Source organism: Schistocerca piceifrons, chromosome 1, assembly GCF_021461385.2.
Source record: "Schistocerca piceifrons isolate TAMUIC-IGC-003096 chromosome 1, iqSchPice1.1, whole genome shotgun sequence".
Lineage (NCBI taxonomy): Eukaryota > Metazoa > Arthropoda > Insecta > Orthoptera > Acrididae > Schistocerca > Schistocerca piceifrons.
In genome coordinates this window covers 236712755-236737765 of record NC_060138.1, presented here as the reverse complement: position 1 = coordinate 236737765, position 25011 = coordinate 236712755, and the positions used below count along the sequence as shown (strand labels likewise).

The window sequence follows — 25011 nt, the reverse complement described above, 5'->3', positions numbered from 1 at the left end:
GTGAGATGCTGGGTGTTCCCTGCTCCATCACTCACAGTGAACTGTCTAGCGAGTTGGCATGGCAGCCTCTGAAGATCGCAACTTGTTTGTCTCACACGATTGCTGATAACATATTCTGCGTGCAGTGCTTCATGAAAGGAGAAAAAGTAAAAGAAATACTGCACTCAACAATTTGGTCAAAACTGTGTAACTGTTCACTGGGCTTTTGCAATATGATATCTTCTTTTCAAATTAAGAGTGGAAATATATTGTGCAAATATGTTTTCTATGTTATGGAGTATTTTGAAATACTGATCTTTTTTCACTTTGTAATCTTTTCATAGCTGAAAATAAATGCACTTAGTAATAGCAGATTATTGTGCAGTTTGGAAACCATTTCTTACTGTTATGTTATATACCTTAGCAAGTAATTAAACATGCTTCATGGGACATTGTTGCAGCAGGTTGCCTAAAATCTTCATTCTGTTCACTGATGCACTAATCAGATATTTCGAAATGGACGTCACCACTCAGTCTTTTTTTTAAACAAAAGTTACTTATAAGACATAGAAGAAACAACTAGGAAGTTATTGTACACGCAGATTTCATTAGTGATTCCATCTCTGATAATCCTGATTGGGAGAATTTAAATTTACTGATATCCAGTTTTGGTTTGTTCCATGCAGTAACATTTCCAGTCCTGAAATTAAACATATGAAGCACTTGCTGACACAGTCACATATGTTTTGCCTTATATCACTTCATTAGACACTGTTGTATTTGTAACTCAAAAATAATACTGAGAGGAAGATGTTCCTGTGAAGTTCTACAGACTGTTACTGATCTGGTACCTACAGTGCTATCACTGTGGTGGTAAGTACAGCCATCAGATAGTACTTTTAGCTTAAAAACATTTCCTCTAGGCTACAGTATTTCCCCACAGAAGATAATAAGAATGGCTAATTGTTCTAATGTAGATTACATGAAATAAGAGTTGTTAAAAACTGCAGGAAAAGAGGGAACAGGAAGATTATTTGTCATTCTGTGCAATTAGAATCACAAAAATTGTTCTAGAGAAAAGTGACCGCTTTATCCACCACTGGTAACGGTTTTATTTCCAAATGAAATAAACCTTCTTCATAAATATTAGTATAATGAAACACGGTACTGTTCTGTAGACTTTATTTCTAACAGTATCAGTTTCACACCTTAATTGCAAAAATTGTACATGAATACAGTGACTGAAAAAACATTCAATCTGTCATTTATGACATTATTTGCAGTGGGATTATTGTTACCTTTATTACAATATTTCAACATTACTGCTTATGGCATATAAACTATCAGTCTTTCTTCTGGTGATGCTTTTTGTGTCGCAGAATTTCAGTTGGTGTCAAATTTAAAGTTTTTTGACATATATTACAGTAATACCCTTCAGATCCACTTGGCTGATTAGTATCTTCACTAGTTTCTGCAAAATAGAATTGTATATGTCAATACAAATGCAATTTATGATGTGCTAGTACATGGTTACTGTTGTAAAATAATCAAGTACACAATAAACTCAATGTTTGCAAAGCACAGAGGTTTAGTTTGCTGGCAGACTAAGTTGAAAGGAATCAGCACCTGATGGTGTACCAAGAAGCCAGAAAGATGTGTAGATTTGAAACTAATGGGAGCTGACTACTGACGGCAAAAATTTTGTAGCTTCGCAAAGCATGATATTGTGTTTCAATGGAGAAGTGTACTATGATTTGATTGTCTTTCAGAAATATTTATTCAACTGACAAAGACAGTTATTGCAGTTTATTACAGGTTTCTGGTGTCTCAGCAACTGCCTTTGGATCATAATAATAAAAATGCCATGGTGGTATATTACGAATTTATTGCATGTTCAGATAAATGTAGTGTTAATTTTTGTAATCACATGTATTTAAACACATAATAATTTGTTAATATACAGCCATGGCAGTAATATGATCCCAAGACGTTTGCCGTGAAAACCATAATCAGTAACACGAGTGTGATAACTAATTTTGTCGGCTGAATAAACCTTTTTAGTGTGATCTTACAGCTATTTGTTCATTTACTGTGTATATGCCATTCATATATTACATCTTTTTCTCTTCATTGCAACAGTATTACATAAATCTATCATCTCTAAATTCAAAGAGTAGGTTCACTCTATAATCAACTGTCCCTCTATAACATTGTTTTGCAGCTTCATAGTACAAAATTTATACTTTATATTCAGTTCTAACAAATAAACTGCAGGATTTGAATATTCAACTGATATATGATTTCCTTCTTAATGTCTTAAACCTATCTAATGACCAACGGAAATGTTAAGTCACAACATTACAAAAGAAAAAGTATATCACTCACAAACAGTACCAATCCCAGAATATAATTAATTGAGAACTGAAAATCACTTGGATAGCTCTGTTGTTTATCCTGTCTATGGTGCCCTACAACTGCTGTATTGGTATAAAGGAATGAATCTGCACATGTTGTTTCTATATATAGATGATGTGCAAGAAAATATTTTGAATATATTACCTTAACAAATATGAAGAAAAGATCTTAACTGTTTTAAACAGAATAGCTTTCATGAGTACTACTCTGATGGTGAAAACTCCCAGCAGTAATATATTTGGATAACTGACCACGTCATGGAAAATTACAAGGATACAGAATGGCTGGCCAGTGTTTACCCTCAGGTAGTGAAATTACAATTCTGCCACAGGCAAATTTAAGAACAGAGGAAACTGTTTCTGGCTTTTGGCACTATTAGTTCCTTTCTCAATGTTGGATGGGAAGAGCCAAATGGTTCATGCAGTGTAGCAGGTACTCAGGTCCTTGTGTCACACTGTAGATCATGCTCACCAGCTGAGCAGCAGGCGCCCCCAAGACAGCTTTGTCCTTCAGTCATTTCTGGACTGATATTGGTGCAGTGCTTACTAAAGTAGCATCTTTGACCTCCTACTGCCTCTGATACCTCCCCCTTACTCTTCGTCTCCACTTGTCCTCATGACAGGTGGATCGCTCTCAATGGAGGGAGGGGGGGGGGGGGGGGAGGGCGAGGGGTCTCAATGAGCTGCCCCTCCTTCCTAAAATACCCCTCTTTCATAACCGAGAAAGGGACCAACAATTCCAAAACCTAATTTTAAAATTGTCTATTGGCAGCACTGGAATTTCAGCATCTGAAGCCAGCCACTGTAATTCAACAGCTGTCTCAAGTAAGTTCTCCTTTTTATACAGTTTTTGTGGAAGACATAGATTCGGTCTCTGAATGTTTTAACTTCTGATGTTGCCAGCAAATTTTTCATTTATCTTTTTATATGAAATAATTTCTTCTTCAAAAGTGTAAGCACAACAAAATAGAAGCAATGGATGATTACTGATGGATACTACTTCTTGCAGAATTATTAGTTTATCATGAATATAAAAGGTTATGGCAAACAAATAGAAACTGAATTGTCAAACTTAATTCATAGAAATGCATTTTCAGAGCAAAGGAATTAAATGATAATAAGTCGCATCAAAAATATATATATATAAATTAAATGATGATGTGATTACAAAACTGGTAATATTAAAGTACATTATTTTAATATCAGTTAAAAAAATAAACATATTTAATAACAAATGTTAATACAGGATATTTAAACCTAAAACAAGACAAGTTTTTTCCCTTTTGATAACCCTTAAAAATCGTCTTTTTTTATTAGTCAGCAAATGTTGACAGTTGTAAACTGCTGGTTCACTTTGTTGGAATGTGTAACTTATTGTAATATTCTTGGCCACTATTATTATACTTAAAATCTGAATCACTACACATCGTGAGTGCATGCCACATATGTTTCACAATTTGATTTCACAGATAACAAGAGACCCCTATAGTAAGACTCTTTGTCCTGAGCACCAGTCCATGTTTTCATCCCATGAGAACTGTGTCCAAAATTCCAAAGAAGTGTGGCCACTTAGCATTTCACAGCTGTAACATATACGCGCGATAACCTATGTGCCACAGAGGTAAGACAGATAATGAACCCTACTGTGATCACATGGATATGGTTATAATGAAATTTTAAATAGCTACAGCGTTTTATACTTTTGAGATTCAGATCAATTTAGTAATTATATAAAGATTTCATATTACATACACACATGATTTGATATACACATATGCAGTATGTAATTATCCATATATTTCTATTGTAAATAAAATAGAAAGAAACATTCCACATGGGAAAAATATATTAAAAACAAAGATTCCATGACTTGCCAAACGGGAAAGCGCTGGTAGATAGACACAATAAAAAAACACACAAACACACACACAAAATTTCAAGCTTTTGCAACCAATGGTTGCTTCGTCAGGAAAGAGCGAAGGAGAGGGAAAGACTAAAGGATGTGGGTTTTAATGGAGAGGGTAAGGAGTCATTCCAATCCAGGGAGCGGAAAGACTTACCTTAGGGGGAAAAAGGACAGGTATACACTCGCGCGCACACACACACATATCCATCCACACATATACAGACACAAGCAGACATATTTAAAGGCAAAGAGTTTGGGCAGAGATGTCAGTCGAGGCACAAGTGCAGAGGCAAAGATGTTGTTGAATGACAAGTGAGGTATGAGTGGCGGCAACTTGGAATTAGTGGAGATTGAGGCCTGGTGGATAATGAGAAGAGAGGATATATTGAAGGGCAAGTTCCCATCTCCGGAGCTCGGATAGGTTGGTGTTAGTGGGAAGTATCCACATATCCTGGACGGTGTAACACTGTGCCAAGATGTGCTGGCCGTGTACCAAGACATGTTTAGCCACAGGGTGATCCTCATTACCAACAAACACTGTCTGCCTGTGTCCATTCATGTGAATGGACAGTTTGTTGTAGGCAGGATAAAATGTATGGTAGATTATGGAAAAAAGGTAAGATGAATACAAAGTGAAACTACTTGTACAAACAAAAAGAGAAAGTAAAATGACAGAAAAGATTTCGAAATGCAACAGTGACAATAACAAACCTAATTGTTGGGTTCAAATTAATGATATAAATAAAATAGAAAGAAACATTCCATATGAGAAAAATATATTAAAAACAAAGATTCCATGACTTAAGTCCCTCAAGGCCTCAATCTCCACTAATTTCAAACTGCCGCCACTCATACCTCACCTGTCATTCAACAACATCTTTGCTCTGCACTTCCGCCTCGACTGACATCTCTGCCCAAACTCTTTGCCTTTAAATATGTCTGCTTGTGTCTGTATATGTGTGGATGGATATGTGTGTGTGCGCGCGCGAGTGTATACCTGTCCTTTTTTCCCCCTAAGGTAAGTCTTTCCGCTCCCAGGATTGGAATGACTCCTTACCTTCTCCCTTAAAACCCACATCCTTTAGTCTTTCCCTCTCCTTCGCTCTTTCCTGACGAAGCAACCGTTGGTTGTGAAAGCCTGAAATTTTGTGTGTGTGTTTGTGTGTTTTTTTATTGTGTCTATCTACCAGCACTTTTCCGTTTGGTAAGTCATGGAATCTTTATTTTTAATATATTTCTATTGTAATATCTACAAAACACTGTTATGTTACATACATCAATATGTATACACTTATTTCTTTGTCCTCTGTATCAGATGCCACTGATGATGGGCTACATGCCTGAATACTGATCTGGCAATTAAATACTTATAAAAGTGTGGCTCTTGGTATACAGCACAATGACTTTTATCAAATATAAACAATCTGTAGGGCACCTCACATACAAGATTTTATGTGACACTGTTTCTCGTGTTCCCTATGAGTATATTTTGCCTAGAAATTAAATATTACAACTGATTTCAGACAAAGCATTTTATAGTTCAGATCATAACACTACTGTGAAAAGGCTATAATGAAAGACAATGAAATGTAATTTACTTTTATTCTCTCAAGCAAGAGAGCAGAATGAAATGAAAGAAAAGAGGGGAGTAACATCTCTGGAAAGTATCCCAGCCAAATTCTACCATATATTCTCTGCCTTACATTAGCAGCCAGTTAGCTTTGGACTCAAGTCACTGTAATTTACTAACCAGGTCCTTTCATGTGGTAAATATGTGACAGTTGTCAAATAGTTGCTGACAATGAGAGATTTACTAAGTACTGAGGGGATCAAATGGGGATACTGTCAATATTAGTGAAAGTGTTGTATTAAAGGGAGGCACGCCAAACAGGTGTCATATTAAACAATGGCACATCAAAATAAGTTAGATTGCTAGCAATAGTTAAGATACAGCATATTAAATTAATTAAACAACAATCTCTCACAACTTCAGACATCCATCCTCTGCTAGATCCCATTCAATGCCGAATTTACAGTGGTGGCAGCGGGCTGTGTATGAGGGTGGTTTGATAATGGAACATCTCTGGTGTGCCTTCATGTTTCATAAGCTTGACCATTCCAAGGATCGCTTAAAGAATTTCAACAATGTATATCATACAGTTTATTGTTGACAGCCACCTGAATTGGTCAGTGTGTCGACTGTACTTGAAAGTAGAGAAAAACAAATGTCATGTTCTTACTAAACATTTTTATTTGATGGGTTAGATTGCTGCACAAATTAAAACATAATTGGATGAAGTTCATGAAGACTCTGCACCATCACTGAAGACCATTTACTTTTGGATTAACAAATTTAAATGTGGTTGGAGAAGCACTGAGGATGAAGCACTCGCACTGGCCATTGATAAAATCCATGATGCGGTAATACAAGACTGCCAAAGAGTTGATGAGGTTGCTGAGACTGTAGGCATCTGAACTGTACAGAGAATTGTCTATGAAGGACCTCTGTGCGAGGTGGGTGACGCAATTGCTCACAGTTGACCAAAGTGCATCTAGCACAACATTTCAGCACAATGTCTGGCAATGTTTAGTTGCAATCTGCTATGCTTTTGTCCCAATTTGTGACTGTTGTGAAACTCGGATCCATCGTTATACACCAGAGTCAAAATGGCACTCGAAACAATGGACAAAGCCTGGTGAAAGTGTGCCAAAGAATGCAGAGACCATTTTGTTTGCTGATAAGGTGATGACAACTATTTTTTGGGATTCCCAAGGAATAATCCATAAAGATTACTTAGAAAAAGTCGGAAGCATAACTGGAACCTATTCTACTTCATTGTTGGAGCGTTGGAAACTTGCGGTGGCAGAAAAATGGCCAAGGCTGGCATCAAAAAGTGCTCTTTCACTAGCATAATGCACAACCTTATACATCAGCAATAACAGTGGCAAAAATGCATGCATGGGGCTTTGAACTGTTTCTCATCTATTCTACTCATGAGACTTAACCTTAAGCGACTTACTTGTGTTCCCTAACTTGAAACTTTGCCTTGCTGGGAGGAAATTTTCATCAAATGAGAAAGTGATAGTTTCAATCAATGAGTATTTTCCCCAATGGAATGGAAAAGGTGGAGGATTGCTGGACCAAGTGTATATCCATCAAAGAAGGCTATGTTGAGAAGTAAGGTGAGTTGTTTATGCAACAAACATTTTTTCTTGCTATTTACCAGACTTATCAAACCACCCTGTTAACTTGAATGAAGTGTGATGAATATGATGCGCAGTGCTCCACAGGTCGCTAGGTTCATAATTAACTTTTTTGTTATACTATCTGTCAAAGTTTTTACTTATTTCTAACATAGCAAAAAAATTGTGTGCGCGTTAATCAGGGTCAGGAAACTTACAGGTTTGACAGCAAGAAGACTACTGATACAAAATACATTACCACAGTATTGCAGCAATAATGATGTAAATGGTGAGAGAAGTTTCTTTTGTGTCGTAATGACTGAGCTCCTCGGGTGACCTTATTTGGACTCAATTGTTGGTAACAGCCTTCTTAGTAACAGTGAAAAATTACGAAAATGTAATTTTGATATGCAAGTACTTAAACTGTGCAATCCAAACACTCAGCTGAATTGGTATGTACATCTTTCTTGTGACGGCGAAAGAAAAATTTCCTCTGAAAATTTCCTAAAATAGCATCATACAATTGATTTTTTTCCAAAATTTATTGTATACAATTGAGAGTTATTTTCCAGTCTTCAGAGGTGACTTTCTGAGCACCTTTGTTGGAGAGTGCTTTGACTGCAGACAGAATAATTTTTTGATATTATTTCTAGGAATGTGAACTTAAATTGGGCCCAGATCAATTCTAATGGCTTGCAACAGCAGTGAAAAGATGGCAGCCTAATAGCAGTATGCTCATTTGTTTTGCCAGTTCATCAGTTTCATATCTTGAGAACAACAGTTTATGGAGAGATATTAGTCCCATAAGCTACACCTTTTTAAGATTCTCATTTATTTCAATGCTGTGATAGTGCAGCCAATCGATTATTTCAACGTTTTGCTTTGTCATGGTAGGCATCTTGTCAACTAAAGCAGAATCACTATGGGGATTATCAAGAGCAAAACTAATGGTGTTTACATATTTGGTGTTGCCAAGATTAAGAACAACTTAATACATCTATCATGATCCATGTCTTCATGATAATCTTGTGTCTTTATTCAATTAAAAAGCTGAAGACAGTTCAGAAGTAAACCTTGTGAGGTACCCGCATCCAAGAGGATACATCAGCCATCCTTATTGGGAGGCACTGCCATAATTTCTTTAACTGTGTCATCTGTTCAGGCCTGCTTGAAAAAACAGCCACAATTTATCCACATTTCTTCAAGCCAAGCATCTTAACTGATGTCATGCTATGAATTTGTCTTAAAAATTAGCATGTCACCCAGCTATATCTTTTCTGTTCATACACAGATTAAAGTCACACAAATTTCTATAATAAAGTCTTGGTTGAGCATATTTGTAAACAGCAATGTGGTAATGCCTTAACAAAACCTCCTTTCTTAATGATGGCCTGTGATTTGGTGATTTTCTGTGTGCCAGATGTTCCTTTCTGCAATTATAATCATAAACATACAAATGTATCACATGCTTGAGAAATGAATCTATCTTGGTAATCTGATCACCCATAGAATGTTTTCCCCTGATTTTCCATCTTCCTGTCCTTTTTTTCCTACACATTTTGTTGATGGTTTTCACAACATTGCTTTTGTTTCCATTCAATGCTGTAGCAGTTATTTTGATCAACTTGGTAATGGAGAGAAGTCGGTCACCGTTAAATTTTCTTTATTGAAGTAGGCATATTGCCATTCGACAACCTTGTACAGCAATCTTTCACCCAATAGAGTGACATTCAAATTTTGCACTAGCAAGCATTTCATGAACTTGCTTCTCACACTGTCTAATATTACACAACAAACAACAGAAGTAAAAGAATTTAAACATCACAACTGTAAGACCTAAAAACAAACAAAATCTGAGAGCACAAAGAATGATCCCAAAGGCTAGCAAGCTGTCTGAAACTGAAGCATAATGTAAGTGTCAAGGGTTGTAGTGGTGTGGATGAAGGTTTGACAACCATAAGCCGTTGCTGCAGATTCAGGCCTCCTGAGATTGTACAAATGTGTGCAGTACCTCCCACGCGAGTCTTATCCCCACCACTTCCTTTGGAGTTGTCAATCCAAAAATAATTTTGAACAGGGTGCAATAACAGATATTGTCTATCATAGCCAGCAAAGATTGATGCTTCCCTGGACATGAGCTTGAATACTATATGTAAGAGGAGTCAGGGGAAAGATGGAGTGTACCTTGATTAAAAAAAATAATTTTTATAAATATATATAAAGCAAGATAAATGGTTATTTACTTTACAGGATATTCTTGCTCCTGAATATATACTTCTCTCACTAAAAGGTGTACTGCTACCCAAGACAATTCATTAAGAAAACAATATTGTATTGTATTCTCTTGTATGTTAACCGCGGGCCTAGAAACGACGGAGAGGCTCCGTCGCCGCCACAGTGGTCCACAATCCCACAATGACTACTGCGGTTCACTTCACCCCTCTGCTGCCCCACACTGAATCACATCACTCTTTCAGGGTTATTGTGTGGTTCGGCCCCCGGTGGACCCCCCCTCCTCCAGGGAACATTTCACACCAGACAAGTGTAACCCCTATGTTTGCGTGGTAGAATAATGGTGGTGTACGTGTACATGGAGAACTTGTTTGTGCAGCAATCGCCGACATAGTGTAGCTGAGGTGGAATAAAGGTAACCAGATGGAAAATCGCCTAAAAACCATCCACAGACTGGCCGGCACACCGGTCCTCAACACAAGTCTGCTTGGTGGATTTGTGTTGGGGACCAGGCGCTCCTTCCCAATCCAGAAAGCCGTGCGTTAGACCACACGGCTAACCGGGTGGGCAAGACAACAGTAAGTGAAATATGCAAAATAAACCAACACCCTAGTTTTAGGTCAACACAATGATAAACACGTTAAAAAGAAAAACCTGTTGAACTGAGCTTATTGATTATGTGAGCTAACATCCCAAAGATGTTCAGGCTCACATACAGTTCCCCTTCATCAAAATGCCTTGGCTCAAACTCGTTTAGGGGTTGAACTGCAAGTGTTGCATTACACACCCTAAATTAGACAGTTTTGACCTTTTGGTTAAATTGTCTGGCTGATGGCAAGTTTGCAAAGTTGTATAAACATACGAAGTTAATATAACATATAACAACAGTAATAAGAATATCGGGAGCTATATTAACGACCTATAAATGACGTAGGCCACACACTTGTGACTTGGTTAGAATAATGTTTATTCAGAAAGCAAACTAATAGCAGAAGTGCTCTTATTTAGAATTACTATTACACTCGAGCTCATATCCACTTGACACAGTTCAATCACTCACAATCTCATCACGAATTACAAGTCCAATACTCCACCTCGTTAACTACGTGAAAAGTTAGGGTTCACACCAGGCGTGCAGCTGCTCACTGCTCAGAGACTAAGTCCCGCGATACCACACAACGTGAAATTTTCGAAGTCATTTCACTTCCTAGCTACCTAAACACTGACTGTCCACTTTCGCGGCTCCACCAGCACTGTCCCTCTGCCCGTCTCCGGCCGCATTTTCCCATGCACCGAACCTCCTCACTCAACTGACTACGGCAGTTCCTTTTCCTGAAGCCATCCATCTGATTGGCTACAGCTTATTCTACATTATTTTGCGTTTTAACATATTGACCACTTTCACATTCTAAATAAAGTAACAATAATATCCATTACATAATACATGTTAAATTCTTTTACATAAAAACCAATACAATTTCCTTCTTAACTTTGAATGTCCCGGCCAGTAGCCTTGCACCAATGTGTTTTCTGATAAATAAACAAAGAACAAAAGTAACTATTATGCACTAAACTTCACAGCAAACATTCTATTACCTAATGATTCAATAAGGTGTCATGCTGTCATTGTTCAATGTGTTTCGTGTGGAGGAAACGATAATCTGATGCTTAACTGAAAATACTGATCATTTAAATTTATTATATCTTTTAAACAAATAAAGTTTCAGAGTTGATATTTACAACATTTGTCATTTTAATGATGCGCTTCTATGTGAAATGTCGATTGTTAAGATCGACCAAAGCATTCAGATTTTAGCATTCAGGTTTTTGTTACAAAACTTGTTAATTTCACTTTAACAGTAAATCCTAAACTATTACAAATATGATCAACATTCAAGTTTTATTGGGATCACCATGAAAATTTATGAAGAATGGTAAATTAAAATTACTGTGGCTTCATTCCCTGAATCACTACACAGTTAAATAGTTTTCATAAATGTTTCCCTTTATGGCCGATCTTGGGTCCACCATTTAACACCGCTACTTCTCTCTGGCCACAAACGGCTTCTGTGGGGTCTCCCTACAATGTAGGTTCTAGTCCTTCTCACTCTGACACTACAGCACAATAGACGCCTCAGAATTTCCCCATCTCATGGCGAATCTGCACTCTTTGTGGCACATGGTCCTGGACGACAGGGTTTATTTCACAATTCCTGAAGGCTGACTCTTTCAGCCAAATACTTAAATGACGTGATGTTTAAAGCTTTCCCGGCGTACTGATTATTCCATAAAAACACGGGAGAACTGCCGGATATCGGTAATGTTCTGCCACGATATTTCGGCGCAGAAAGGAAGAGGCCTTCAGGTCGACTGTTTATCTACCATTTATTGGGAATATTTCTTCACAGATAGGCAGAATATTGAGAAAGTATCAAGTGAGAGTCATCTTTTGCCCTCCTTCCAAAATTTCATCACTGGTGGGATCCGTTAAAGATGACCTGGGCCTGCGTAAACCAGGTGTTTACAAAATTCTGTGTGAATGCGGCAAATCATATATAGGGCAAACAACACGAACTGTACAGGAACGCATTGTGGAACACCAACGGCATACTCGCCTTCTCCAACCCACCAAGTCCGCAATCGCCGAACATTGTATTTCCACAGACCATTCCATGAATTACAACGACACAAAAATTTTGGCCCATACATCAAACTTTTGGAGCTTGAATATCAATGAATCTGTGGAAATAAGATTGTCTGACAATGAGACTCTCATCAATCGAGATAACGGTTATCCGCTAAACTCTGCTTGGAATCCTGTTATAGAGAAACTTCGTAGTCGACGTAGTTATCTGCATAAAGATGGAAATCGACCTGATACCGATATGCCAGGCTTCCACAGTGGAGGGCGCGAGGCACAGCGCACGGAGCCGTTATGAACGCTCACGCTGAACAGCGCATGCGCAATGTCACCTCAATATGGCTTTAAATAGCGGAGCTCAGCGCGTACTCGCCAGTACTACTACAGTGGCACTCACCTGAAGATGGCCAGAAGACTCTGCGCCGAAATATCGTGGCAGGACGTTACTGATATCCGGCAGCTCTCCCGTGTTTTTACTTAAATGATGTTCACTCACAGCTAGTTTAGCTATGTATTAACTCCATTTTAACTTGTTTTCTGTTAGACCCCAAGTCCTTAACTATGGACACTATAATAATAAGTGTGTGCAAGAGAAACATCCACATTTCGCTACACCTACACTGTGATTAGGATTTGCATTACACAAGGTGTAAGCCTGCAGGCTCTCGTGGCTGCTGTAATTGATTATGAAAGCATCTGTGTTGTTAGCCCATCTCACGTCCTTCCTCAGTCTACTTCACTGCTTGGTGATTCAATTCCTCCACTGGGATCTTATTCAGCATTCAACAGTGTTTCTGGATATCTGAACACTGTCAAGAGAGAGTTTCATGTTCAGTAGAAAAAAATGCAGGATTTGTTGTAGGACCACCGGTCATTGTGGCCGAGCGGTTCTAGGTGCTTCAGTCTGGAACCGCGCGACCGCTATGGTCACAGGTTTGAATCCTGCCTTGGGCATGGATGTGTGTGATATTCCTTAGGTTAGTTAGGTTTAAGGAGTTCTAAGTTCTAGGGGACTGGTGACCTCAGATGTTAAGGACATCACGGCATATTACTGCTTCAGCCTCTCTAGTTTCATGAAGCTCCAGCAGGTGTCGGTGCTATATATGGCCATCAAAATGGCATCTGTAACAGAGCTGTATTCATAGATGCTTACAGAATATCTACATAGACCTAGCAGTGGACAAAAGCAGGGTGAGTTGTTGGGCAATGCATATGTCATTATCACAACAACATCACACACACCCTTTCGATATCCTGCGTGCCAGCAAGCCACCCACAACTGTGTCCTGCAATGCTGAAATGTGTAGACACTCTCATTTGAGATAATTGATGGGTCACAGTCAAACGTCTTGATGCTTAAATGTACATCTCTGTTGGTAGTGCTGACACATTTATCCCCCAGTCATATACTCAAAGGTGTATGCCTGCTGGTTTCCTCATTACTTCACGGAAGTCCATAAAGAGCAATGAACCATCTGTCCAGAATTGCTTGAATATTATGAGGCTGATTGTGATACTTTTTTGTCAAACATCATCACAGGCAATGAAACATGAGTTCATCGCTTTGTACCAGAAACAAAATGGCAATCCATGCAGTAGCAGTAGGATGAAAAGATGCGTGAATGGCTAAAGAGGAAAGGGAAAGAGGAGAAGACTGAAGAGTGAATGGGAGTGAGGTTGTTTAACGTAGGTTCAGTCCAGGGGGATGGCGGGATGAAAGGATGTGTTGGAGTGCAAGTTCCCATCTCCGCAGTTCAGAGGGACTGGTGTTGGGTGGGAGAAGCCAAATGCCACATATGGTGTAGCAGGTTCCTAGGTCCCTAGAATTATGCTGGAGGGCATGCTCCGCTACTGGGTATTGGGCATCTCCTAGGCGGACAGTTCGTCTGTGTCCGTTCGTGCGCTCAGCCAGTTTAGCTGTTGTCATGCCGATGTAAAAGGCTGTGCAGTGCAGGCATGTCAGTTGATAAATGACATGTGTAGTTTCACACATAGCCCTGCCTTGAATTGTGTATGTTTTACCAGTAGCGGGGCTGGAGTAGGTGGTTGTGGGGGGATGCATGGGGCAGGTTTTGCAGCAGGGTTGGTTACAGGGGTAGGAACCGCTGGGTAGAGAAGGTAGTCTGGGAATATTGTAGGGTTTAACAGGATGTTACGGAGGTTAGGGGGGGCGACGAAAGGCAACTCTGGGTGGTGTGGGGAGAATTTTGTCAGGGGATGATCTCATTTCAGGGGTTGACTTGAGAAAGTCATATCCCTGGCGGAGTAATTTGTTGATGTTTTCGAGGCCAGGATAATATTGGGTGACAAGGGGGATGCTTCTGTGTGGTCTGGGGATAGGAACATTGTTGTTGGACGGGGAGGAATGTATTGCTCGGGAAATCTGTTTGTGGACAAGGTCTGCAGGATAGTTGTGGGAGAGGAAAGCACTGGTCAGGTTATTGGTGTAATTGTTGAGGGATTCGTCACTGGAGCAGATACCTAGGCTGTAGGGAAGGGAGCGTTTGATGTGGAAAGGACAGCAGCTATCAAAGTGAAGGTAATGTTGTTTGTTTGTGGGTTTGATATGGACAGAGGTGTGGATGTGAGCTTCAACAAGATGAAGGTCAACATCCAGGAAGGTGGCTTGGGTTTTGGAGAAGGACCAGGTGAAATTCAGATTCGAAAAGGAGTTGAGGTTATGGAGGAAATTAAGGAGTGTTTCTTCACCATGAGTCCAGACCACAAAGATGTCATCTATAAACCTATACCAGGCCAGGGGAAGCAGCTGTTGGGTCTTCAGGAAAGCCTCCTCCATGCGGCCCATGAAGAGGTTGGCATAGGACGGAGCCATCCTGGTTCCCATGGCCGTTCCCCTGATTTGTTTGTAGGTCTGGCCTTCAAAAGTGAAGTAGTTATGGGTGAGAATGAAGTTGGTAAGTGTGATAAGGAACGAGGTTTTTGGAAGATCTTCGGGTGGGCGTTGGGAGAGGTAGTGCTCAAGGGCAGAGAGACCATGGGTATGTGGGATGTTTGTGTAAAGGGATGTAGCATCTATGGTGACAAGAAAGGTTTCAGGTGGGAGAGGAGTGGGAATGGATTTGAGGCGTTCTAGGAAGTGGTTTGTGTCTTTGATGTAGGATGGGAGTCTGCGGGTGATAGGTTGTAGGTGCTGGTCTACCAGAGCTGAGATACGTTCGGTTGGGGATTTGAAGCCTGCTACAATGGGACAGCCAGGATGGTTCTCTTTGTGGATTTTGGGTAATAGGTAGAAGGTAGGGGTACGTGGCTCAGGTGGAGTAAGTCTATGGAAGCCGTTGTGAGGCCTTGTGAGGGACCTTGGATTTTTAGGATTTTTTGCAGCTCAGTCTGGATGGAGGGAATGGGGTCCTGGGTAACAGCTTTGTAGGTTGAGGTGTCAGAGAGTTGACGCAGTTCTTCTGCCACATACTCCACACGGTCAAGTACGACAGTTGTGGAGCCTTTATCCGCCGGGAGGATGACAATAGAGCGGTCTATGTTCAGCTCCTTAATGGCACGGGATTCAGCTGGGGTGATGTTGGGGGTTGTCGGGATGTTCTTCAAGAAGGACTGGGAGGCAACACTGGATGTGAGGAATTCCTGAAATGTCTGCAAGGGATGGTTTTGGGGGAGGGGAGGAGGATCCCTTTGAGAAGGCAGTCGGAACTGTTCTAGACAGGGTTCAACACTGGGTCTAGTATTTGGGGGCTGTGTTTGGGTAGTGAAGTGATATTTCCAGTTGAGGTTCCGGGTGAATGAGAGGAGATCTTTAACCAGGGCAGTGTGGTTGAATTTAGGTGTGGGGCTAAAGGTTAAGCCTTTTGATAGAACAGATGTCTCTGGAGGAGAGAGGGATCTGGATGAGAGGTTTAGGACTGAATTGGGACTGGTGATATGTGGCATTTGACTGTGGTTATAGTTGAGATTTGGTCTGTGTGGGGTATGTGCTGGGATGGGGAGATTGAGTAGGGTGGCTAGGCTAGGTTTGTTGGCTATGAGGGGGGGTTTGTTGAAGGTTCTGTTGTGGTTGGTGTTTGTGAGGGATAGGGAGAGGGACCCCACTTCTTAGGTGTTGCACTAGCACTGTGGATAGTTTTTTCAGGTGGTGAGTGGCATTGAACTCAAGTTTGCAGCTGGCTTCTAGGATGGTGTTCCTGAGTGTGTTCTTCAAACAAGGGTTTGAGAGGTGGAGGACTTTGAAGAGAGATAGGAGCTGTTGGGAGTGGTGGTTACATGAAGTAGTGTAGAGATTCAGGACAAGTTGGGTAAGGGCTAAGGATTGAAGGTTCTGGAAGTCCAAGAGAGACTGGTGGAAGGAGGAATTGCACCCGGAGATGGGAACTTTTAAGGTAAGCCCTTTAGGGGTAATTCCAAAGGTTAAGCAGGACCGGAGGAAAAGTATGTGGGATTGCAGTTTGGCTACGGTGAATGCATGTTTCCGGAATGAATGTAAATAATGTGGTATAGGATTAGGGTACATAGTGGGTAACTGGTGGGTAGGAAAATTAAATAACTAAAGTTGAAATAGTAATCATAAGGAGGAATAAAACACGGAGGGAAGGACGAGAAGGAAAGAAATTGTGTTGGTAATGTTCAATACCAAAGGAAGACCAGTGTGGTTGAATTTAGGTGTGGGGCTAAAGGTTAAGCCTTTTGATAGAACAGATGTCTCTGGAGGAGAGAGGGATCTGGATGAGAGGTTTAGGACTGAATTGGGACTGGTGATATGTGGCATTTGACTGTGGTTATAGTTGAGATTTGGTCTGTGTGGGGTATGTGCTGGGATGGGGAGATTGAGTAGGGTGGCTAGGCTAGGTTTGTTGGCTATGAGGGGGGGTTTGTTGAAGGTTCTGTTGTGGTTGGTGTTTGTGAGGGATAGGGAGAGGGACCCCACTTCTTAGGTGTTGCACTAGCACTGTGGATAGTTTTTTCAGGTGGTGAGTGGCATTGAACTCAAGTTTGCAGCTGGCTTCTAGGATGGTGTTCCTGAGTGTGTTCTTCAAACAAGGGTTTGAGAGGTGGAGGACTTTGAAGAGAGATAGGAGCTGTTGGGAGTGGTGGTTACATGAAGTAGTGTAGAGATTCAGGACAAGTTGGGTAAGGGCTAAGGATTGAAGGTTCTGGAAGTCCAAGAGAGACTGGTGGAAGGAGGAATTGCACCCGGAGATGGGAACTTTTAAGGTAAGCCCTTTAGGGGTAATTCCAAAGGTTAAGCAGGACCGGAGGAAAAGTATGTGGGATTGCAGTTTGGCTACGGTGAATGCATGTTTCCGGAATGAATGTAAATAATGTGGTATAGGATTAGGGTACATAGTGGGTAACTGGTGGGTAGGAAAATTAAATAACTAAAGTTGAAATAGTAATCATAAGGAGGAATAAAACACGGAGGGAAGGACGAGAAGGAAAGAAATTGTGTTGGTAATGTTCAATACCAAAGGAAGACCACTAAATAAGAAAAATATGGAAAAAGTTGACCAGACCAAGCAAGTATGTCCAGATCAGGGGAAAAGAACACACGTTGCTCAAAAACAGAGATAGCGAGTGGCGAAAAAAGATCGCGCGTGCTGCCAAAAAGATCGCGCGTGCCGCAAAAAAGATCGCGGGTGGCGCATAAATGTCCCAAAAAATTTTTCTTGTGGCAGAGAAGGATAGCCAATGGTACAAAAATATCGCCAGCAACAAGAAATCGATGGAAATGGATGATACTGGTAGGTGTGGAAGAGATTGTTGGCAGTGATTGTTGGCTGGGAAACAGCGAATAACGAACGTTAAAACTATGGCATGTTGAATAAATAAATCAATAAATAAAAAAGAGAAGAGGACTATAAACGGAACAAGATAATAGGAGGAAGATGAAACTAGCACAGTTGGTGACGAAAATATTTATTTATGTATATATAAAACACTGAAGAAGAGAAACTGTTTAGATGACAGACGTAAGTGATAGCTAACAAAAGGGACAAAACAATGAAGGATGTGGACCATATAGGTGATCTAAATGATTAATGGAAAATCTCATATAAAGATGTGAAACAAATACTAACAAAGAGATAGAGGGGCTGGCCAGTACTTACCTCAGCTCAGTACAGCCGATAGATACACATAAAACAGAACTGAAAATTTACGTTCCTAGCTTTCGGAACAAATGTTCCTTCATCGGGGAGGAGAGAGGGGAGAGAAAGGGAAGAAGGGAAATGAGATTCAGTTACTCACAACCCAGGTTATGAAGCAACAGGGAAAGGAAAATAGGGACAGTAGCAAGGATGGAGGCATGGTTGTCAGAGGGAAGCCAAAGATATTCTACTGTAAGTACTGTGCCAGCTTCAAACCAAAGAGGATGCATACAGAAGTAAAGAGGTATATAGTATAAAGATAAACACCACTATGTAGGATGAAAAGATGCGTGAATGGCTAAAGAGGAAATGTAAAGAGGAGAAGACTGAAGAGTGAATGGGAGTAAGGTTGTTTAACGTAGGTTCAGTCCAGGGGGATGGCGGGATGAAAGGATGTGTTGGAGTGCAAGTTCCCATCTCCGCAGTTCAGAGGGACTGGTGTTGGGTGGGAGAAGCCAAATGCCACATACGGTGTAGCAGGTTCCTAGGTCCCTAGAATTATGCTGGAGGGCATGCTCCGCTACTGGGTATTGGGCATCTCCTAGGCGGACAGTTTGTCTGTGTCCGTTCGTGCGCTCAGCCAGTATAGTTGTTGTCATGCCGATGTAAAGGGCTGTGCAGTGCAGGCATGTCAGTTGATAAATGACATGTGTAGTTTCACACATAGCCCTGCCTTGAATTGTGTATGTTTTACCAGTAGCGGGGCTGGAGTAGGTGGTTGTGGGGGGATGCATGGGGCAGGTTTTGCAGCAGGGTTGGTTACAGGGGTAGGAACCGCTGGGTAGAGAAGGTAGTCTGGGAATATTGTAGGGTTTAACAGGATGTTACGGAGGTTAGGGGGGGGCGACGAAAGGCAACTCTGGGTGGTGTGGGGAGAATTTTGTCAGGGGATGATCTCATTTCAGGGGTTGACTTGAGAAAGTCATATCCCTGGCGGAGTAATTTGTTGATGTTTTCGAGGCCAGGATAATATTGGGTGACAAGGGGGATGCTTCTGTGTGGTCTGGGGATAGGAACATTGTTGTTGGACGGGGAGGAATGTATTGCTCGGGAAATCTGTTTGTGGACAAGGTCTGCAGGATAGTTGTGGGAGAGGAAAGCACTGGTCAGGTTATTGGTGTAATTGTTGAGGGATTCGTCACTGGAGCAGATACCTAGGCTGTAGGGAAGGGAGCGTTTGATGTGGAAAGGACGGCAGCTATCAAAGTGAAGGTAATGTTGTTTGTTTGTGGGTTTGATATGGACAGAGGTGTGGATGTGAGCATCAACAAGATGAAGGTCAACATCCAGGAAGGTGGCTTGGGTTTTGGAGAAGGACCAGGTGAAATTCAGATTCGAAAAGGAGTTGAGGTTATGGAGGAAATTAAGGAGTGTTTCTTCACCATGACTCCAGACCACAAAGATGTCATCTATAAACCTATACCAGGCCAGGGGAAGCAGCTGTTGGGTCTTCAGGAAAGCCTCCTCCATGCGGCCCATGAAGAGGTTGGCATAGGACGGAGCCATCCTGGTTCCCATGGCCGTTCCCCTGATTTGTTTGTAGGTCTGGCCTTCAAAAGTGAAGTAATTATGGGTGAGGATGAAGTTGGTAAGTGTGATAAGGAACGAGGTTTTTGGAAGATCTTCGGGTGGGCGTTGGGAGAGGTAGTGCTCAAGGGCAGAGAGACCATGGGTATGTGGGATGTTTGTGTAAAGGGATGTAGCATCTATGGTGACAAGAAAGGTTTCAGGTGGGTGAGGAGTGGGAATGGATTTGAGGCGTTCTAGGAAGTGGTTTGTGTCTTTGATGTAGGATGGGAGTCTGCGGGTGATAGGTTGTAGGTGCTGGTCTACCAGAGCTGAGATACGTTCGGTTGGGGATTTGAAGCCTGCTACAATGGGACAGCCAGGATGGTTCTCTTTGTGGATTTTGGGTAATAGGTAGAAGGTAGGGGTACGTGGCTCAGGTGGAGTGAGTAAGTCTATGGAAGCCGTTGTGAGGCCTTGTGAGGGACCTTGGATTTTTAGGATTTTTTGCAGCTCAGTCTGGATGGAGGGAATGGGGTCCTGGGTAACAGCTTTGTAGGTTGAGGTGTCAGAGAGTTGACGCAGTTCTTCTGCCACATACTCCACACGGTCAAGTACGACAGTTGTGGAGCCTTTATCTGCCGGGAGGATTACAATAGAGCGGTCTATGTTCAGCTCCTTAATGGCACGGGATTCAACTGGGGTGATGTTGGGGGTTGTCGGGATGTTCTTCAAGAAGGACTGGGAGGCAACACTGGATGTGAGGAATTCCTGAAATGTCTGCAAGGGATGGTTTTGGGGGAGGGGAGGAGGATCCCTTTGAGAAGGCAGTCGGAACTGTTCTAGACAGGGTTCAACACTGGGTCTAGTATTTGGGGGCTGTGTTTGGGTAGTGAAGTGATATTTCCAGTTGAGGTTCCGGGTGAATGAGAGGAGATCTTTAACCAGGGCAGTGTGGTTGAATTTAGGTGTGGGGCTAAAGGTTAAGCCTTTTGATAGAACAGATGTCTCTGGAGGAGAGAGGGATCTGGATGAGAGGTTTAGGACTGAATTGGGACTGGTGATATGTGGCATTTGACTGTGGTTATAGTTGAGATTTGGTCTGTGTGGGGTATGTGCTGGGATGGGGAGATTGAGTAGGGTGGCTAGGCTAGGTTTGTTGGCTATGAGGGGGGGTTTGTTGAAGGTTCTGTTGTGGTTGGTGTTTGTGAGGGATAGGGAGAGGGACCCCACTTCTTAGGTGTTGCACTAGCACTGTGGATAGTTTTTTCAGGTGGTGAGTGGCATGGAACTCAAGTTTGCAGCTGGCTTCTAGGATGATGTTCCTGAGTGTGTTCTTCAAACAAGGGTTTGAGAGGTGGAGGACTTTGAAGAGAGATAGGAGCTGTTGGGAGTGGTGGTTACATGAAGTAGTGTAGAGATTCAGGACAAGTTGGGTAAGGGCTAAGGATTGAAGGTTCTGGAAGTCCAGGAGAGACTGGTGGAAGGAGGAATTGCACCCGGAGATGGGAACTTTTAAGGTAAGCCCTTTAGGAGTAATTCCAAAGGTTAAGCAGGACCGGAGGAAAAGTATGTGGGATTGCAGTTTGGCTACGGTGAATGCATGTTTCCGGAATGAATGTAAATAATGTGGTATAGGATTAGGGTACATAGTGCGTAACTGGTGGGTAGGAAAATTAAATAACTAAAGTTGAAATAGTAATCATAAGAAGGAATAAAACACGGAGGGAAGGACGAGAAGGAAAGAAATTGTGTTGGTAATGTTCAATAGCAAAGGAAGAGCACTAAATAAGAAAAATACGGAAAAAGTTGACCAGACCAAGCAAGTATGTCCAGATCAGGGGAAAAGAACACACGTTGCTCAAAAACAGAGATAGCGAGTGGCGAAAAAAGATCGCGCGTGTCGCAAAAGCGATCCATCATCACTACTGCTGAAGCCCAGGCTATCCATGATCTGAAGGCTGACCGGTCCATCGTCATTCTTCTGGCGGACAAGGGTTCCATGTCCGTGGTACTTGATCGTCGGGAGTATGTGGCTGAGGGACTGTGTCAGCTTTCAGACAACACCACATACAAAGTTTGCCAAGGTAATCCCATTCCTGATGTCCAGGCGGAGCTTCAAGGAATCCTCAGAACCTTAGGCCCCCTACAAAACCTTTCACCTGACTCCATCAACCTCCTGTCCCCACCGACACCCCGCACCCCTACCTTCTACCTTCTTCCTAAAATTCACAAACCAAATCATCCCGGCCGCCCCATTGTAGCTGGTTACCAAGCCCCCACAGAACGTATCTCTGCCTACGTAGATTAACACCTTCAACCCATGACATGCAGTCTCCCATCCTTCATCAAAGACACCAACCACTTTCTCGAACGCCTGGAATCCTTACCCAATCCGTTACCCCCGGAAACCATCCTTGTAACCATTGATGCCACTTCCTTATACACAAATATCCTGCACGTCCAGGGCCTCGCTGCGATGGAGCACTTCCTTTCACGCCGATCACCTGCCACCCTACCTAAAACCTCTTTCCTCATTACCTTAGCCAGCTTCATCCTGACCCACAACTTCTTCACTTTTGAAGACCAGACATACCAACAATTAAAGGGAACAGCCATGGGTACCAGGATGGCCCCTTCGTACACCAACCTATTCATGGGTCGCTTAGAGGAAGCCTTCTTGGTTACCCAGGCCTGCCAACCCAAAGTTTGGTACAGATTTATTAATGACATCTTCATGATCTGGACTCACAGTGAAGAAGAACTCCAGAATTTCCTCTCCAACCTCAACTCCTTTGGTTCCATCAGATTCACCTGGTCCTACTCCAAATCCCATGCCACTTTCCTTGATGTTGACCTCCACCTGTCCAATGGCCAGCTTCACACGTCCGTTCACATCAAACCCACCAACAAGCAACAGTACCTCCATTATGACAGCTGCCACCCATTCCACATCAAACGGTCCCTTCCCTACAGCCTAGGTCTTCGTGGCAAACGAATCTGCTCCAGTCCGGAATCCCTGAATCATTACACCAACAACCTGACAACAGCTTTCGCATCCCGCAACTACCCTCCCGATCTGGTACAGAAGCAAATAACCAGAGCTACTTCCTCATCCTCTCAAACCCAGAACCTCCCACAGAAGAACCACAAAAGTGCCCCACTTGTGACAGGATACTTTCCGGGACTGGATCAGACTCTGAATGTTGCTCTCCAGCAGGGATACGACTTCCTCAAATCCTGCCCTGAAATGAGATCCATCCTTCATGAAATCCTCCCCACTCCACCAAGAGTGTCTTTCCGCCGTCCACCTAACCTTCGTAACCTCTTAGTTCATCCCTATGAAATCCCCAAACCACCTTCCCTACCCTCTGGCTCCTATCCTTGTAACCGCCTCCGGTGTAAAACCTGTCCCATGCACCCTCCCACCACCACCTACTCCAGTCCTGTAACCCGGAAGGTGTACACGATCAAAGGCAGAGTCACATGTGAAAGCACCCACGTGATCTACCAACTGACCTGCCTACACTGTGACGCATTCTATGTGGGAATGACCAGCAACAAACTATCCATTCGCATGAATGGACACAGGCAGACAGTGTTTGTTGGTAATGAGGATCACCCTGTGGCTAAACATGCCTTGGTGCATGGCCAGCACATCTTGGCACAGTGTTACACCGTCCGGGTTATCTGGATACTTCCCACTAACACCAACCTATCCGAACTCCGGAGATGGGAGCTTGCTCTTCAGTATATCCTCTCTTCCCGTTATCCACCAGGCCTCAATCTCCGCTAATTTCAAGTTGCCGCCACTCATACCTCACCTGTCATTCAACAACATCTTTGCCTCTGCACTTCCGCCTCGACTGACATCTCTGCCCAAACTCTTTGCCTCTGTATATGTCTGCTTTTTATATATATATATATATATATATATATATATATATATATATATATATATATATATATATATATATATATACACACACACACACACACACACACACACACACACACACACACACAAACATACACACACAATTCTAGCTTTCGCAACCAACGGTTGACTCGCCAGGAAAGAGGGAAGGAGAGGGAAAGACGAAAGGATTTGGGTTTTAAGGGAGAGGGTAAGGAGTCATTCCAATCCCGGGAGCGGAAAGACTTACCTTAGGGGGAAAAAAAGGACAGGTATACACTCGCACACACACACACATATCCATCCACACACACATATATAAGGAAAAATTCAATAGTATCATATTAGGCCTAAGACTTGAGAAATTACAGGAAAACATTGATATATGCTTTTCAACTGCAGAGGACATACTGGAAGGCAAAATTATACCTGTGCTGCAAATACCAATCTGACTTGTGAACACCAAAATGTAATAATAAGGTATATACTTATTCTTCATGTTGATATTTCTAGCTATACTTATGGTAATGTAAACAATATAATCTCAAAAATTGGTAAATATCATAATGCAATAATTCTTTGTAGATTGTTCAACAGATAATAAATAAAATCCACTGAACATGAAGAAACTTCTCTGAAACATGTATGTGTACTAAAACAAGAAAAAATATGTTTGCTCAAGGCAAAACCAAATTTTCTTATTGTGTGTTGTGTCAATTGAAAATTTTTTTCCTTAAGCCATTCTTCTGAAGGACTCTGTCTCTGCGTTCGATTGCTGTAGACACAAACAGTAACCTTGCAGACTGTGCAGGAGGTTCCTCATTCTTCTTGTTTACATTACTACAACTATTATTATTATTATTATTATTATTATTATTATTACCACCACTTCAATGCATTTCCCTCTTTATGGAGAGGTCATCATAGCCATTGGTTGTCAATGTTTCCCTAAGGAAATCTAGCTCTGATCACAAACTCTTACAGTCACTGGTGAGGAATACACACGAAGATGGTGTGTCCAGAGCAGCTAGCTTCTGGGTTGGGTAGTGGTGTGAAGCAATGTCTAGATACTAGTCTGTGTTGGTAGATAGAAACTGTGCCTTAGAGTATTATTATGTCTT

General features: G+C 41.8%; 1 protein-coding gene across 2 annotated transcripts in view; it reads right to left on the bottom strand.

Annotated features, from left to right (window-relative positions):
* Nucleotides 1–1147: 1147 nt before the first annotated feature.
* Nucleotides 1148–25011, bottom strand: part of LOC124788174 (probable ATP-dependent RNA helicase DHX34) — a 195445-nt gene continuing 171581 nt past the window's right edge. For both annotated transcript variants that reach the window (XM_047255331.1, XM_047255340.1), the window contains exon 19: nt 1148–1450. In XM_047255331.1, the coding sequence (XP_047111287.1) occupies nt 1323–1450 (128 nt within the window). In that variant the 3' untranslated portion in view covers nt 1148–1322. The remainder of the gene's footprint in view (nt 1451–25011) is intronic.